The sequence below is a fragment of the Pyrgilauda ruficollis genome, unplaced genomic scaffold, assembly GCF_017590135.1.
Source record: "Pyrgilauda ruficollis isolate IOZ18807 unplaced genomic scaffold, ASM1759013v1 scaffold156, whole genome shotgun sequence".
NCBI classification, from domain to species: domain Eukaryota; kingdom Metazoa; phylum Chordata; class Aves; order Passeriformes; family Passeridae; genus Pyrgilauda; species Pyrgilauda ruficollis.
Window position 1 is genome coordinate 554,642 of NW_024514321.1, and position 17,798 is coordinate 572,439.

General features: G+C 39.2%; 1 protein-coding gene across 2 annotated transcripts in view; it reads right to left on the minus strand.

Annotated features, from left to right (window-relative positions):
- Positions 1-17,798, minus strand: part of NAV2 (neuron navigator 2) — a 203,466-nt gene that overhangs the window by 108,944 nt on the left and 76,724 nt on the right. The window contains exons 5-7 of one of the 2 annotated variants that reach the window (XM_041461854.1): positions 16,885-17,095; positions 15,286-15,354; positions 11,155-11,312 (exon numbers count right to left, since the gene is read on the minus strand). In XM_041461854.1, coding sequence (XP_041317788.1) covers positions 11,155-11,312; positions 15,286-15,354; positions 16,885-17,095 — 438 coding nt within the window. The remainder of the gene's footprint in view (positions 1-11,154; positions 11,313-15,285; positions 15,355-16,884; positions 17,096-17,798) is intronic. The other variant, XM_041461855.1, reaches the window with a different exon arrangement.

Below are 17,798 nucleotides of genomic sequence, written 5' to 3' on the forward strand. Positions count from 1 at the left end.
CAAGAGAAAAACTATCTTTACTCCATGACATTTTTCTTCCCTTCCATCACATCTACTTCTTCAATCCCAGTGCTGTAAACTGTGTAACTTCAATAGCAGTTCCACGCATTCACAGAAATGTGTTCTATCTCTGAAAACCTAACCAAAGCCCAGGGATGTGCCACAAATGCAACTTCCACCTTTCTGTCAAGCTGCCTCCATTCACACAGAGCTCCAGCTCATGGAACAACAGTTCTGCTGTTGGCTAGCTCACTTAGCCAAGACTCAGCATTTTTGATGAGGTGAGGGGAAATAAAACTGGAGCACAGGCAGCCCCTTTTCTCATTGTCTCGCCATAACCAACTACGACATTTGAATTCCTTGTTGTTTTTGTTTAGCTACTGTAAAATTCAAAATGCTGTCGACACGAATGCCTAAGAAAGGCTGGAGGGACCTCTACTGACCACATACCAGTTAGATGATCATAAAAATAATGAAACCAAGTTGACTGTGCCATTCAAAACAAGTTGCACTCTCCATTTTATACTAGACAAATACCATTCTTTTTCATTCTTCTCCATTTCCTTCTGACTATTTGTACAATTTAATCCTCCAAGACTTCTCATAACAGACTTATTCAAAAGCATTCACGAATTCCAGGCAGGAAGCTGTTATGGAATCTTTCATTAGACTATATACTTAGCTCGAATGGCCAATATGTACAGTTAGCAGGCTTGCTCTGACACGTCTCTCCTGCAGGTTGCATGAAATAGGCACTATGAAAATCAGTGGTCTGAGAATTGCAGTCAGGAAATATTCCCCATTTGTATCAAAACCAAATGACAGACACATACTACAATTTATGGTGGGGTCTTCTTCCTTTCAGTTCTCTGTTGCCAGTCACAGATTCCTCAGGAATATTTGGTGATGGATGAGGAACAAGCAAAAGGTTCAGCAGAGAAGCCACAAATGAAAGGGCCCAGGGAGGCTGAAAGTGCTCCCAACCAAGGAGAAGGGGCTTCTACAGATGTGGTAGAAACATTTGGGGAAGTCTCCACTGCTCTTTGCTTTCCCATGATTTAATAGTGAACCCTTGTTTTCATGGCTGTTTTTCTGGCACTCAACAATAAATTTATGAGAAATTGTAAATATTTCTTTTAAAAGGAAACATGTAGGCACTGCAAAGGCCATGAAATGCTGGACCAGCTCTTCAGCTGGTATAAATTAATGTGGTTCCACCACATCCAACGCAGCTATGTAGATGTACACAGGGCAACAAGCTGCTTCTCAAGGTTAAATTTTACTTCAAAGCTCAGGATCTTTATCCTCATGAACTATATTGTTAAGAACATGTCACAGGCTAATATTTTTAGGGTATTTTTTCCCCTGAAACTTTGTTTAAATACATTTTTGCCTCATTTTATGTATTTCTAAAGCTTATACCAACTATGTTCAAAGTCCTGTGGTCTTGTAAAGCTCCACTTCAGCCACGATTAAGCCTTCAGCCAGTTTTTGTCTAGGTAGAAGAGGACATATTTTTAAATGCCAGATTCAGCCAGCTGAACAGTTGTAAAATTAAGCACAAATATGATTCACTGCAGACTCATATCTTGCCCTATAAACATGCCATGCTGCTTGCTATTTCCTGGATGTCTTTAAGCTGTTTGATGGGCACACACCCAACATAAATATGTCACTGAGGATTTACTAAGATGAGCCAATCTTTCAAAAGCATATTTGATTAGAAAAGTGAAAGGGTGCAAACAATACCCCAGGATACACATATATCTCAGCTAGCCAAAGATGAGTATTTTGACACTAATGACTCTTATAAGGGTCACCTTCTGACACAAGGCAGGAGCCTTATGTCTGACGAATTTCTCAGCATTAATACATTTGGTAAATTGGAGAAATAAACTTGAGTCAGTAAGACTTCGTTCACTGAGGCTGACTGAAGAGGTGTGTGCTGAGAAAGAAGAAACTGAATGCCTGAATTTAAAAGGTCAAATCATCAGCTGTGCAACTTCACTGCGGCAAAAGGAGTCCCAGCAGAATGCAGCTGCACACTCCATAATGTGGCACTAAAGGAATACAAATGCTTTAGGAGCATCCCATATGGAATGAGAGGTTTGGAGAATCATAGGATAGAAGACAAAGAACTTAACTACTCCATGTCGTTCAGCAGCAAAGTAAGGCATCAGGTGGAGTGCTGTGTCCAGCTCCAACACCCTTCTAAAAGAGACTAACAGACTGGAAAGGGGCCAGTAGAGACCATCAAGACATAAAAGAGATTTATCACATTAAAGTGATTTATCACAGGGAACCTATAAGAAAAAGGATGGAGTAGTAAAGATTGCTTAGTCTGGAAGAGAAAAGGCTGAAGGAGACATTTTAAGCCTTCAAATACATGAAGACTTATAAACAGGACAGAGCTCAAGGAAGAGCAAAAATATGCCTTATTTTTAGCCACACAGAATGGTTTTATATGTATGTTTTTAATAGCTACTTTTAAGACCAAATGGACACTGGAAGGGATACAGTTTAATACATGGTCATGTCCCTGTCATGAGACATTTCAGAACAGACTTGTGAGCACCTGTCAGCTGGCTGAATCTGGCATTTAAAAATATGTCCTGCTCTACCTAAACAAAGCATGGCTGAAGGCTTAATCATGGCTGAAGTGGAGCTTTACAAGACCACAGGACTTAGAACATAGCTGGTATAAGCTTCAGAAATTCATAAAACAATGCAGAAATTTTTTCTACATAGATACAGTTGATTTTCCTTCAGAGCTGGAGCACAGACTCCCCATGTTCTTTACAGATGCAATTCTACAAATAAATACAGGGTAAGCTGCAAACTTGTGAAAATTTTAAGCAGAGTTCTTTAAACAGAGTTAAAGCCAGGAACCATACCTGTACTTCAAAGTCATGACTCAACAAAAGGAAGTACCTCAGCAGGGTCCTCAGCATATGGTTCAGATTACCTCATGGTCCTTCCTTTCTCTCTGTCTTTTGTTTCTACTCTTGCATCATCAAATTCATGATCACTGTACTACATTCAAGGCAAAATAACTCACCCTGAGCATTTGGTAAATACCTTCAATGTATACTGTATTTATAAAACTGGATAGGGTTACTCCAGCATCCGCTTTTGGTAGTGCGCACAGCAGAACAACAGAAATCAGCCATTACTCTGGTAATGGAGACAAATCCTGTAAATTTATTTTACATGTCAGACTTACAGGGAAAACCCTTGGTCAATAAAACCAGAGCATCTCTTGAATGCCAGCACAGAGGAGAACAGAGGCAGCACCCTAAACACTAAGCAGAATATGATGTTTGCTTCATGTCTGACCTAATGAAGCACTGGAACATTTTTACAGGGTGGGAGGACTGAAATTTAAGTAATTATCACATTTTCACACTGTTGAGACAATCACATTTATTTCCAGTGAAAATTTGCAAGAGTGGGCAAACTGGTTTCACATGTTGTGGACTTATGCCTCTTTAAAATATAAAATCTTTCCTACTTTTGCAATCCTTTTAATCTTAGTGAATTTTGTACAGTCTTATCAAGTCATCATTTCAAAAGCAAATTTAAGATTCATTCAACATTATATTAATTTCTTAAGAAATTATTAAATTCATTTCTAAAGAAAGAGAAACCCAAAAATAATATTACCCCCAAGATGGATATAGAAAAGAGTGAAAGTAACTGTTTCAAAAAGTCAAAGGGAATTTTTTCTAAGCCTATAAGAACATAATTTTCAGTCATGAACAAAGTTGTAGCTACCCAAAATTTTAAATAAATAAATAAATGATATTTAACTTACTGTTATCTGTTGCACAAGCCAACTGTTTCACTTTGTAAAATCACTTCCCATCTTTCTGACATCCATATACTGTTCATTGATAAGCACAGGGATCTTTCAATCCCAGGAATTCTACCTATTTTTGCTAGTCTCAAGTGAATTGTTAAGATCTTTTTGCTGCTTCTGGTTTCCAAAACTTCCCTTACTCCACCTGTCCCCCCAGTCTTCCCAGCAGCCTCACAGAGCTGGGCCCAGCACCAATCCACTGGCACAGCTAAAAACACGTTCAGTGATAAGCTGGAAGTTGGTACCAAAAGGGTCAATGCCTTTTCAGTATCAACTTTAGTGCAAGAGAGTCCTCAGCTGGAAATCCTCAGCCTACAGAGGACATGGGTTGAGACACCAGGCTTAAAATTTCACATTTACATTCTATCTGTGCGCCACTGGATCCTGAAGTGACTCACTCACCAGGGAGCACTGGAAAAACTAACTTTGGGGGTTTGTATGGACTCTCCCTTCTACAAGACACCAAGCACCTGAACACTTCAGGACTAGCCAGTCTTTGATTAGTAAAAGATGTAATTCAAAACAGTAGACTTATTGTAACAATGGTTATGCAATAACAGAATCACAGGATAGTGGCTGGGTTGGAAGTGACCTGAAAGATCATCCAGTCCCACCTCCTGCCATGGGCAGGGACACCTTCCACTATCCCATTTTGCTCCAGGCCCCGTTCAGCCTGGCCTTGAACGCTTCCAGGGATGGGGCAGCCACAGGAAAACCCATGCCAGCGCCTCACCACCCTCGCAGTAAAAAATTTCTTCCTAATATCTAATCTAAACCCACCCCCTGTCAGTTCCAAGTCATTCCCCCACGTCCCGTCACAAGCTGCCCTTGTCAAACAGCCCATTGCACAAAGAGTCTGTTCAGCCATCCCAGTGACCTTTTGCCAGCACTAGGTCAGCTGGCTCCATGCCACAAGAATTGCATCCAACATCCCAGCTTCCTGCTGCAACTATCCTGATAACTGTCCCTGCACCTGAAGCCATAAAAAGCCTTCTCTTTCCCATTCAGGCTGAATGCTTCTATAAATGAGTAGAAAAAATTTTTAAATGCTGTAAGAAATTTCTATCGTGCTCAGAGCTCTTTTTTCACCACTTCTGGGTTTTGTAGTTCTTATACTATTACTGGGCACAAAGGCAAAAGCCTGGGGTTTGTCTCTCTTTATAATTATTAATTTATTTGGAGTGGAAAAACTGCATGAGGTTAAATGGAACATTTCCAGCAAGGAAGTCTGCGCAATGCCACTTGATTATCCTTTACTTGGTACAGGAGCCAAATCCAATCATTCAGAACATCAAATATTTCATCTCATTTTACAGAAAGCTACAAAAGAAGATTTGCCCTCCATTTTAGTGTGCTTGAATGAAAGATTTTTCTTTCAGGTAAACGTTCCAGATCATCTATGTTGATCTTAAAAGACAAAAGGGTTCAGTAAATTCTGAGCCAAAATTGGAACCTCTGTCTGAACACCAGCTCTGGGCAAATATTAAATTTTGACTCATGTCTGATTTAATCTCTTCCAATGGCTAAACACCCTCATTCTTAAAATTTCTATCCAATTTGTGGTCTTAGTTGGGCTAATATCAAATTCCTGAGAAATGGATATCCACACACTAACTGTTGAGATAAGGAAGGATTGTTATTACTATAAATGTCACTGCAGGTATCTTGTAGGTAATAAGGGAACCTTGTAACCTTTCTTTTAGACAAATAACATAAATTAACCCTTTAAGTACCAAACAGCAAAGCAGATTTTCCAAAGCTCTATTTATGCAGAGCTCTTTCTGTTTTATCAGCATCCCTCTGTTTCAAAGCCCATTTGAATACTACTGAATATCTTAGCCTTCAAGACATTACCCACAAGAACTCTGAATTTCTGATCTCCTTATACACATTTCTCACCTTGCTTTACATGAAGATGAGAGTTTTTCCTCTCAGTTGCTAAAGTAGCATTTTTAAATTGAATCTGAGGGTTTGACACAATCCAAATCTGCAATTTTAAATGACCTTAAGCATTGGTGAGTTCAAGACAAGCTCAGTATCACACAGAACCAAATCATGGGAGTGTATTTTTATATCAATAAATATCAATAAAAATACATATATATATGAATTATATATATATATATATATATGAATTTTATACATATACATAATATAATGCATTTTTATATCAATACAGGATTGAATATGAAACTTTTTTATCATCAGGAGTAGAAATTCCAATGGCTCATTTCCAGATTTAGGATTTTCTACTCTTTCACAAGAGATCATTTAGAGAAATAAATACGGATTTCCAAGTACAGTTGACATGAAGATACTGATTTAATTCTGAAGAGCCTTTCCTGCTAAAGCTCTGACAAGATCTGCCATGGCCTCCTGAACTGTGCCCTTGAACTTGGTGCCCTGCCCTCTTGAACCTGATAAATATAACTGCCTACATACAGAGTGCACACATTTTTAGCACACATGGGGCATGTGTAACTGTACACCAGTTTCCCCACTGGAGTGGGGGTGACATTTATTTCCTTGCTAACATTTTACTGATGGTAGTCAGTCCTATTTTGATAACACAAAGTTAAAAAGTTAAGAGGAAAGAAATTCCTTAAGTGTCCTTCAAAATGCCTTAGTAACTCTTCCTATTTAAGTAGTTTACACTTAAGAAAAAATTTAAAAGGAAATAATATTTATAGGTATCAAAATGTGGTAAGCAGTCTAGGTCACAAGAACCCTCTGGAGATATTCTTTCCAACCTCCACCTGTAAGCAGGAGATGGGGATAGCCTGGGTAACCTGAGATGAGGTTATCCAGGGCCCTGTCAAGGCAAGTCCTAAATACTTCCAAGCAAGTGAAATCCGACCCCTTCTTCTCTGGACAAACTTCTCCAATGTTTTATTCTTCTCATAGTGAAGAATTTTATTCCTATTTCCAGACATTGTGATTTCCTCTAAAGGAACGTGTGCCCCTTGAACTGTCACCACACATCCTTGTGAACATAGTGACTACCCTTTATATATTAAAAGACAGTTATTAAATACACACAGTGTTCCAAGTTAAAAAGGTTTACCCAAAATTTGAAATAAATAAAATAAAATAAAATAAAATAAAATAAAATAAAATAAAATAAAATAAAATAAAATAAAATAAAATAAAATAAAATGAGAGGAACACACACTTTTCTTACCTCCTGCCCATATGGACACTGCTATGAAAACATTTATTTCACCTCACTGTCTGAATCTGTAGGCATGTATCCTTGGGTTTTTTCCTTTTTCTGATATCTAAGAGAAAACTGACATCAACCTACCTTCTTTATAAACCTGAGTAAAATAAACATTTCCTTTGATCTCAAGCAGAAATGGGCAAAGTCTGGCAATATGCTTTTTTTCCACTGATATTTTACTCAACATTCAATTCACGGGAATAGTGTAATTTTTCCCACAGATGTCTACTGCCCTCTGTAGGATTATTTTAAATAAAATATTAGGAACAAAGTAGAAGAAAAAAATAAAAAGAAAGCATGTAAGCAAGTATGTCACAGTGCTGTATCACATCATCCACATCATGGTGGAGGTGGCTTATGAAGTTGTCTCTTACAGCTTCATAATTTCATTGACTTTATAAATTTGGCACAAGTAATAAGCAGAATATTCCCAGCCAACACCATCAGACTTTTGAGATTGCAAAATGCAAACTGAGTGCCTGAAGAACAGTAAAGACAGTGGGTATATGAGGGTGTTCAGAGCTAGTCAAAAATCCCCACCATCTTGCAGAACTGCAGGCTGCTTTCAGACTCAAGAGACTCCCTACTGCATGCAAGCAAAACACTGACATAAACTCATGAGAACACTTACTGTATCAAAGTCTTTACTGATGTCGTAGGCTTCAATATAGTTAAGATTCCTTCTTCATACTACCTAGGATACAGTTCTAGTCCTCATTGCCATGGATAAAAAGTAGATTAATGTATTTTAAATTGCATACGCAAATCAACTTTTGTCTGTATTTTATCTGGTGATGCTGTCAGACAATTAGATGTGGTAATGTGGAGCCTCAAAGTAACTACTAACTGTACACAGGCATAGAAATGCAATGTTCATCTGCTTCTCTACATTCATTAGAAAAGTTTTTGATAACTTAGATGAGTTCAGTAGTGACATGGCAAGTGTCTGATGCCTTCCATGCCATAGGAAACCTGTGGTGTTCAAGGACATTAAAGGACAAGGAAGTGAACCAAAGCTATTCCTACACAAGCATGGGCTAAGCAATTCTGACAATTCAGAAGACAATTAGCTCTAGTTGTATGAAGGGATTAGGATGACATAAGAAACCCCAAAACCCACAAGCCTAAGTGCTCAATTCCCCACAAAACAAAAATGCAATTAAGACTTCAATGGCATTAAAAAAAAAAAAAAAAAGCCTGCAACACCAATTACACACATAAAAATACCCTGTCTGGAATGTAACTGCAATTATAAATGGCTAATCACTGTGACAATAAATAAAAAAACATATTACAGCACATTATCATTTTATGATGTGAGGAATGAGGGTCCTGAAATTCCTGTGAGTTCAGGTAAATTCCCTATAGAAGCAGAATTTTGCATATAAACTGAGGCTCTAACTCCAAAAAGCAAGTTAAAGCTATCAGACCCTAACCTCAAAAAAGGTGCCCACAGGACTGAACAAGGTGTCTGAGCGATCCTTACTAGACAGCACTTTTCTCTTCTGTATATACTGAAAGTAATGTCAGAGAGCATGTGGAGATTGAGAAAAAAAAATACTGAGGACACAAGGTCAGCTGTGGGGAAGAGAAGATTTGCATCTCTTTACACGTTCCTTTTAGCTGAGAGCATGCGTGCACCTCACGTCAAACACAAATTGCATTTGGAGGGAAAGGCCACAGATTAATAAAAGGTAAAAATTACAACCTACTTTTTGTAAGAAATGATTCAAACATTCAAACGCTGAAGGCCACCTTCTATCACAAAGTGAACAATCATGCCACAAGAGACTGATTTTTATTTCTCCCATTTCCTTCCTCAAAAACACAACGGAGCAGGTACTGGGTAAAGAGATGAAAATGTACCAAGCCTGACACACAGCACAGTCATGGAAGTCTCATTTTCTTAGGCAAAACACAGGATATGGGTCAGAAAACCTGAATTGTCTTAGCACTTTGACAATAAACTTTGCCTGGCAATGTTACAATTAACTTCAAAATAAGCCAAAAATTTGTCAGACCAATTGCTTTTATTTCTCATGGATGCAGACCAGCTTTGTGTCATGATTATACTTTTAAGAAAAGCTCAAGTTCAACTTTACATAAGCCTTTTTTTTTTTTTTTTGTTTAAAGACCATAATTTATGACTGAAATTTTGACCAGAGCAAAATTGTGAGTAGTTAATGCAACTTATGTAGATTGTCAGCCTAAGAGCCAGCCCTGTATCCTTTAGTCATTTGTAACATTTGTAGGAAGCAGTTCATCTCATGTGCTTCTTCAGCAACCAGTTTATCTTTCTCAGGAGATGAACTATAGTGAGGAATGAGGGTTCCCAGAACTGACTGTCTAAAATCAGTTGATATTTAAGTTAGTTGACAAATTATTGTTATTTATCTGTAGGCATAAGGACTTCTTTCTTTCTTTTTCTTTTCTGAAGACTAAAACCAGTACCTTACCTTCCTTATTCAGTAATCTTGGTTAACTGAGAAAAGATTTAAAATAGATGGAAGTCCTCACCTCCATGCAGCATAACATCACACATCCCATATGGAGTAGGGATCATCTAGCCAACAAATCCATGCTGCAGGACAAAACAAATCCCACTCCACCTCTCCTCAATCCACTGCTTATGGGACATGAGCAGAAGAATATTCACAAGAAGGACAAAGGAAGAGAGTGGGAAGATATTACACAGGGAAAAAAAAGGTTGCTACTGCTCACACTAAAACCTGTTAGCTTGCTCTTTGAACTGAAAGCCAGACCTAATTCAGATTTAGAGACGACTATTACATGCTGATGTTACAGTTAAATCATTATTGTTTACACACTGTACCTTCTAAAAGAGTACACACTGATTTACCAAGGTAGAATATTGCTAAATTATTAGATTGTTATGCTGATACATTAATCTGTAATATAATTATATTAGACAGAGGTAAATTTTATTTTTCTGTTACAGAAAATATGATCAGGATGTTTCAGAATGTCCCTGGAGGATGCTGAGGGTCCTCCGCTGCCACCACAACTTTTTGGGGTAACATTCCAAAACCTACTGACACAGTCCTTGGACAACAATTTCCAGAGAAGGAAGAGCAGAGTTTCCTGGAAAGAACCTAGCATGAGAACTACAGAGAAGCTGACCCAGCCCAGTGCTTTTCCCTGGAGCAAAATGCTCATTACAGTTATCAGAACCTCTGCACAGCCAGCAAGGAGACTTGAGCCTGAAGGCTGCCGCTGTCAAGCGAGTTCAAGGAGCCTGTGCTGAGGCCCAGTGCTGGCCTCTCTTTGTCAGCAGAATGACTTTGGGAATGTGGGATTTGCTGCCAGCCCATGCCGCCAATCTGACCGTGCTAGGCTGGAGAGATGCGCTCAGTTCTCACCAGCCACAGCCCCCCAGCCCCGCTCTGAGCTACAAACTGAGGCTAATGAATGCTGGCAGATCACTAAATCAGTGAATGGACACAAAGTCAGTAAATGTCATTCAAAAAAGCTCTGCTTCACACACAGCATGGCTCTGAGTGTTCCTGATGTGCTGCCACAGACATAATTTCACTGCAACGTTTATAAAACATAACATGTTCCTGCCTTCACACACAACACTAAATGATTCCTGAAATTAGACTGGAATTGTGTAATTTTGTATCTTACAGGATAGTCCGCAGTAGTGATGGAAATGAAAGCGAATTGTACTATTTATCATATAAAAATTTTGCAGAAATCTTTAGTGGTCATTTTTCATTCTTGTCAAACTACTCATCAAAATGCCTTGTTTCATGATTAATTCGTTCCCCCTTATCTGTCCTTGAAGCAAAATGAAAAAACATGGCTCACCAGTGCCAAGACTTTTTAAAGTTATTTTTTGGATGCACCTTCAGGCCAGCAAGTCACAACTTCAGATATATTAAACGAGGACTATACTTTTTTCAGGAAGAGACAGCTGGCTTTTGGATTATAGATGTCATGTTTACAACACACAACTTCGAGACAGTCTTACAACTTCTGGAGATTAACAGAAAATCCAATTTCCTCTGAATGAAGCCACTATTAAGAAAAATCCAGATTATTAACTGCTTACCTCTGTCACTGCTGCTTGTTGGGGTTGGAGGGAGAAGGCCAGGCTTCGATTTGTCGTAGTTGTTAAAGCTCTGGCTGCGGCGGTTGTTGGCACTGATGGAACCACGAGCTTTGGCCTCACTGCCTGCAGCGGACACCCTCATGGTGGGACCTGGAAGTCTGGTGGAAGAATTTACAGCATGTTTAAACATAGGTAAAAAGCACTCTGGGCAAGAAACTTTCAGCTGATGCTTTGATGTATATGTTCAGAATGGCTCTGGGACTGTGAATAAGGGACAGTGACTGACCTGAATTTTGGTAAAAACGACCAAACAAAACAGGCAGGCAGGTGAGATTTCATCAAGTGCCAGAAGAAATGGTAAACTCTTCCAAGGAGGGGAGTGATCATTTCTACATTGTAACTAAGTGCCAGGACACATTGGTACTGCCTGTCTGACATCTTTTTTTTTGGCATCCTCCTACCTGTCTGACTTAATGAAGGCTGTTTCTACAGAGGAAGTCTTCTTGTTGCACTGTCTTCTACAGCCATGGACTGGGTAAAAGTTGGTAACTCTTTAGCAGCAGCTGGGGAAAAGTAGTGGGTAGGTGTCCTGTGCTGATGATGCCTTAGGTTTTAGCTTTTATATTTTTCAGATTCTCTACTGCTTTAGTGTATAGTTCTGAGCTTCATATTAAGGGATGGTAAGCTCTCTTCACAGAGTAGCTTTTCTAGCTTGGAACCAAGTACAACTGATCCAAATTTCAAGCCCAAGAGCATATACAGTGTGGACTGAAGAGAGAAAAACAAGAAGGATGGGACTTCATAACCTAAAGCTGTAATTGGACAATTAAACTCCAATATGCAAATGGATCAGAACTTATAAAAGTGAGAAACCCCATGACCGGTTGTTCATTTTGTGACCATTCTGGTTCATCTTGGGTGTAGCACTGGCTGGGCTCTTGTGCTGCCCAAGGTGTATCCATTAAGGCCTTCTAATAAATCCCTACTTTATTCTTTAGCTCTGTCTAGTCTCTGTTCTAGGTCAGCCTTCTCAAAGCATCACTGAAGAGAAATCTCTCTGCATAGAGTCATTGGGTTGGAAAACACAGATAAGATGGAGTTCAGCCATAAGCATAGCACTTCTAAGTCCACCACTAAACCATGTCCTGAAGAACCACATCTACATATCTTTTTAAACACCTCAAGGAATCCTTCACTTCCCTGGGCAGTCTGTTCTAGTGCTGTTCTAATGGGACACCATGCATAAGCTGAAAATAAAAGTATCAACAGCACAAGTACAGGCTCATAAGGGTCTTTCTACTTCTGTAAGAACAAATCAAAGGATCATCTTAGATGAAAAGTGTATGTCAAACAAGCTGCAGTCTGAATTGTTTTACACCAGAAAAAAAAAGCCCTGAGACAAAATTAACAGTCACCTGCCATAAGTCTGGTGAATCAGAAATAGCTCCAGGTAAATTCAGGGGAGCAATACCACTGGCAAAAAGTTAAGACTGAGGCATTACTGTTCTTAAATCAGATTGCTGGACACTTCACCACATGCTGGCCACATAAAGGCTACCCTTATTTCAGAAATAACAATGACATGGAACTTGGCAGCCTTTTCCCTTCTAGAGAAGCACATCACATCTCTGCCCTGACAGCTACAAAGCTCAGCAGCCAAGCCCAGCAAGACTTTAACATGATTTAATTATTTGGGCCTATATAAACCACACAAAGCTTCAGTACCCTATCCTAGAGTAACCACATTATCAGTGAGCTGGTATTAGCCTCTGGTTTAAACTGGAGATCTGCCTCTTCCAGCATTTTCTTACGATAGCCTGTACTTACCAGATGAAGCTGATTAACTAGGGAAAAAAAATGTAGTTATTCTGGAGTAAGTAAACAAACTTGTATGCTTTTCAGGCAAAAAGGAAGGTGGAAGACTTCTCTAAAAAGCCCGACAGAATCAGGAAAGCCAGTGGCATCACATCTCAGAACACTTCAAAGCCAACATTCACACACAGAATCTTTTTAAAGCTTCTTCACATAAAAAACAAAAATCCATTCAAATAAATTGTGTCAATAATAAAGTAAAAGGAAGAACTCCCAGTTGTTAGAGGGAGTGTGGATGCAACTGGCCAAATCACCATTGTACCTCTGAGAGAAGGAAGAGAAGCCAGGAAGGAACCTGGCAAGGCTTCCTAAATAAACTGATTTATCCAGGACTAGTGAAGAAATAGAAGATATGAAAAGAAACATGGAGAAAAAGCCAAAATGTCAGCAGCTGCATGCACATGCTTTCAAAGCTCAAAAGAGTCTCAGACATGAGGGCATCATTCAAATACAACCCAAAAATTAATTTACAAGCTCAAATCACCACAGATTCAGTACAGCACATCATGGTTCTGAGGTTGACTTTTAGACCAGTCTCTCAAATTATCCAGCTTTTTCCAGCAGTGGGGGGTGCTAAAAAGCTGTCCATACTCATCATTGCAGCAAAGGGTCCATGAGAAAACCCCAGAGGGTCTTTATCCACTGCAGAGGAGACCACAGGGGAAGAAGCTGAGGGCAGCCAGTGACAAATAAAACTTTTTGAGAAAGTCACCAAGACAAGGAAGTTCAAAAAAAGTTCATTTTGTTTGACAGGAAACTAGCTAGGTTTTCTACAAGGTACCTCAGCCCAAAGCTGCCACCCAGTTGGGAAACACTGCACATGGGGCACCCCAGGATGGCTGCAAGGGCCCCAGTACGGGAGGGGAGTTTTCCAGCAGCAGGGAAGGGACAATCTTCCTGTAGTGATGGATAAGAAAAGGCTCCCCACACATATCCACACAGGTTTTGCAAAGCTGTCACATTTTAAAGTAAACAAAGGACCTCAAACCATGTGACCACTTAAGAAGTGACAAGTTTTCCACTGAGTCAGTATTGTCACTGCTAATAAAAACACACCAAGAATAAAAACCCTACATGCCAAAAGCACTCTTGAAGATATCCTTGCTCTTAAGACTTTTTTCCCCCCTCTGCAGTTTAACTAACTGGTTTTAAGACCCTGCTTTTGGTATTAGTTCAAGATACTTCACAACGGTGTCTGTGAAATCTAAGGAAAAAGTCAGGTTCAGGGAGATTCTTCTGGGTTCTTGTAATTTACAGAGAAGGTACTGAGCTTGTATAACACACTCTTTTACTACTCTTCAGTACCTCTGTTAAGCAAATATGAGCTGTCAAGCCATAATTAAGATCAAAGAAGAACATGAAATGTGGAACTATTTAACAGGGATTATTCTGCAGAGATTCACTGTTAGCAGAAGCATAATAAGAAATAAGATGTGGGAAATAAATCTAAATTATACAGCAGAAAAAAAAATCTATACAAACCGAATAAAGATCACAAGCTATAGCTCAAAATCTTAGCAAAAATGGTATGGTATAATTCACCAATGTAAAACTATATTCTAGTCAAACATTTACATATAATAGCAAAATAACAATATTATTTCCCTGATTAATAACCACAGCAACCCTTAGGATCACTGAGATGAGATGGACAGATGAACTGGCATGCAAATCATGCTGGGATCCAGGGAGAAAAGGGACTGAAGTGCCTCTGGTTTACTTCCAGGGAGGTCACAGGTGACAAGTTTGAGAGCACTGGGGACTGCAGGGGCTCTGATCAGCAAGAGCCACACAGTACTGATGGGGCTCACAGCATGCAGGTGACACTCTCCTCAACAGCTGAGCCACTGGCCTGATGAAGCTCAGCTGGGGGATGGAACTGGATGATCTTTCAGGTCATTTCCAATCCAAAACATTCTATGATTTCAATAATGCAGGTCAAAATATAATTAATACAGCAAGAACTCCCAGAACCATGTTTTGTTCTCAAAAGCAAAAGCTCCTAAGAACAAAAAATCAAATTATTTCCTTGAGGGCCAAAATGCATTCCACAGCTAAAAAAAAAAGAAAAAAAAAAAAAAACCACCCCAACCAAAAAAACCCTAAGAAAAAAAAAATTTAAATCCATCTACAACTTTCCCATTCCAGCCATTTGTAAAGGTCTAGTTACAAAGTGTTTTTGACAGGAACCCTAAACATGCACCCAGAAATATTGCAAAAGGATTATGCATGCTTTGCAGAAGATGAAGAAATGCTAACCTAGAAGACCTTTTCTGACCAAGAGTGAATCGGATGATTTTGCTTTGAGATGAGTCCCTGGGAGATGCACTGCGACAGGAAAGAAAAAGCGGAAGAGAACATTGAACAAAGAAACTTTTTGGGTGTTTTTTTTTAAAGCCACTGAACTGAGTAACTGGTTATAGGGAAAAAAAATGGGGTTTTTTATGAATTTCACAAGAACATAATGCTTCTTCACCAAGTATAACTTCAGGTCAAAACCAGTACAGTCTGAAATTAATTTTTACAGAGTAATGAACACGCAAATCTGCACGCAACCCCCAACTCTATTCCTCTTTTCCTTCTCACTCCTTTATTATATATATTTTCTGTAGAATCTGAGCAATTTGACTTTAGTACATATTAAGAAAACATGACATTGAAGATCTTCAGGATATACATATTTTTCAATTATTTGAAACCCAGCCCAATCTACACAATGGACTGGAAACAGCAGAACAGTGTTCAGCATCTCTGCATGTTTGACAGAAAACTTGCAGAAATCTCTTCAAACACATCTTTATTTTACAGTAATTATTTTCTGTTTATACATGCTGTAGGAACACTATGTTTTTCAACTATACAAAACTACTGTTTACACCCAAATGAGCATAATTTGTGAAGAAAGACGTAAAAGCCAAACCCAAATAACCTCTGAGCAGTCCCACTTGGAAGGCTTCAGTTAAATTGTTTATATCCCTCATAAGGCAGCACTTAAGCCAGAGTTCACCTCAAGGTGTGTTAACAAGCAAGCCCCAGTGTGAGATTTGTAAGAACAAGAAGCCTTCATACTTTACTAGTTGTGCAAATATGATTTCTGCTTTTAATTCTCTTTCTTATCCCCACTAAACCCTCCCTGCTTTAGCAGTGCAAGAGTCAGACCAGTAGAAGGCTGCACATGCATTTACTGTGGTATTGCCTCAGAAGACTGCTTTTATTCCAACCTGGGCAGAGCACTCCTAGCATTAAAGACATTCAAGGAACAAAACCCCTTTCTATTCATCTGTACTCTGATCTAGAAGTGCCAACAAACACCAATGATGAAAATTATTTTTCATGTAAAGCCAGCAGCATATTATTTTTGACCAAGAAGTCTAGATTTGATTGTGATTGCCTCCAGGTGTTATGAGCTCTATTTCTTTTACCACTGGCAGAGTAACCCTTCCATTTCTTAGTGAGGACTGAAACTCTTGTAATCTGAGAACTGAAGCTGGTTTTCATATGCCTAAAATGCATGTTTTCTAAAGGGAACAATGTGCATGCTTTGTGAGTAGAAAGAAGCAAAAGGAATAGTGAGAAAAACATCCTTTTACAATCCTGTGGTTACTTAGTCCAGCAGGGATGCTATACCCATTGGGCTGCAGATTTCCAGCACTGAGAACCTATTTAAACACACGTGTTTTGATTTCCAATGGCTTAATATCAATTGCTACCCAGCATTCCACTACCAACACACTTTATTTTAGAGCAGAACTGAAGAAAGGAGTTTCTTTGGCTTTTCAAGACCTGCAATGAGAAGGAAAAAAAAACCAAAAAAAGAGATAAATAATGAAGAAAACCCCAACTCTAAGATTTCCCCACCTGGACTGCATTTCTGGTTGTGCTTTAAACTGATGCTGCACAGCTTGCGGGGGCTGTTGGCACGGAGCGTGGAGCGAAGCTGGCACCTGCTGCTGAGGGACTCCCACCTGGCACTGGGATGGATGGTGCTGGGGCTGCTGCTGCTGCTGCTTGTACCGAGACAGGCTGAAGAACAGGCCCAGGATGGCCTTCAGATTCCCATTCCTGATTTCTGTAAGGCAAAGTGGAGAAGTCACTCGTCAGCCTCAGTGGGTGTTTTCTCTCCGACAGCGCAGCGGGTTAGCCACTGCATCCCCAGAACACTGTCTGAACTGAGCTCCTTTGGGATATCCTTTAGGATAAGTTTCTTTCTGCACATCTAATTGGCATTACAGTTGATTGCCAGTGAGCACCAACCACAAATAACTAACTAATCTCTCCCCTGCAGTGACTGAGCAATATCTCACATTTCAGCTGCAGTCTGTGTTAATGCCAGTGTGCTTAAAAAGCAAGTCCCTTTTAATCTTTCCTTTAAACTAATGTAGCTAAAAACCCCAAAACAGAACCCCCACAACAACAATTGTATTAAGGACAGCTGTAAATGATTTCTCAGTCCTAAACTTGCACAAGGAGGAATCTACTCCATTATCACACATATTTCTGGAATATCAGAATAATCTAAGAAAACTAAGAAAATTTGATGCAAGTTTTGCACAAGAAAATATGGTTATTGGTTGACATAGCTGTATTCAAACATAATTACCAGCTTTGATATGATCACAAGCTTATAAGGGATGGGCACCCAATGTACCTAAAGATAGCTTGACAGTCAGTGTATAAAGTTTTCAATTCCTGAATTTCATCCCGCTCTTCTATGCAACATCAAATGCAAAAATGTAAAAGCAAACAGAAATACAAGATGAAGAGGTGTATCA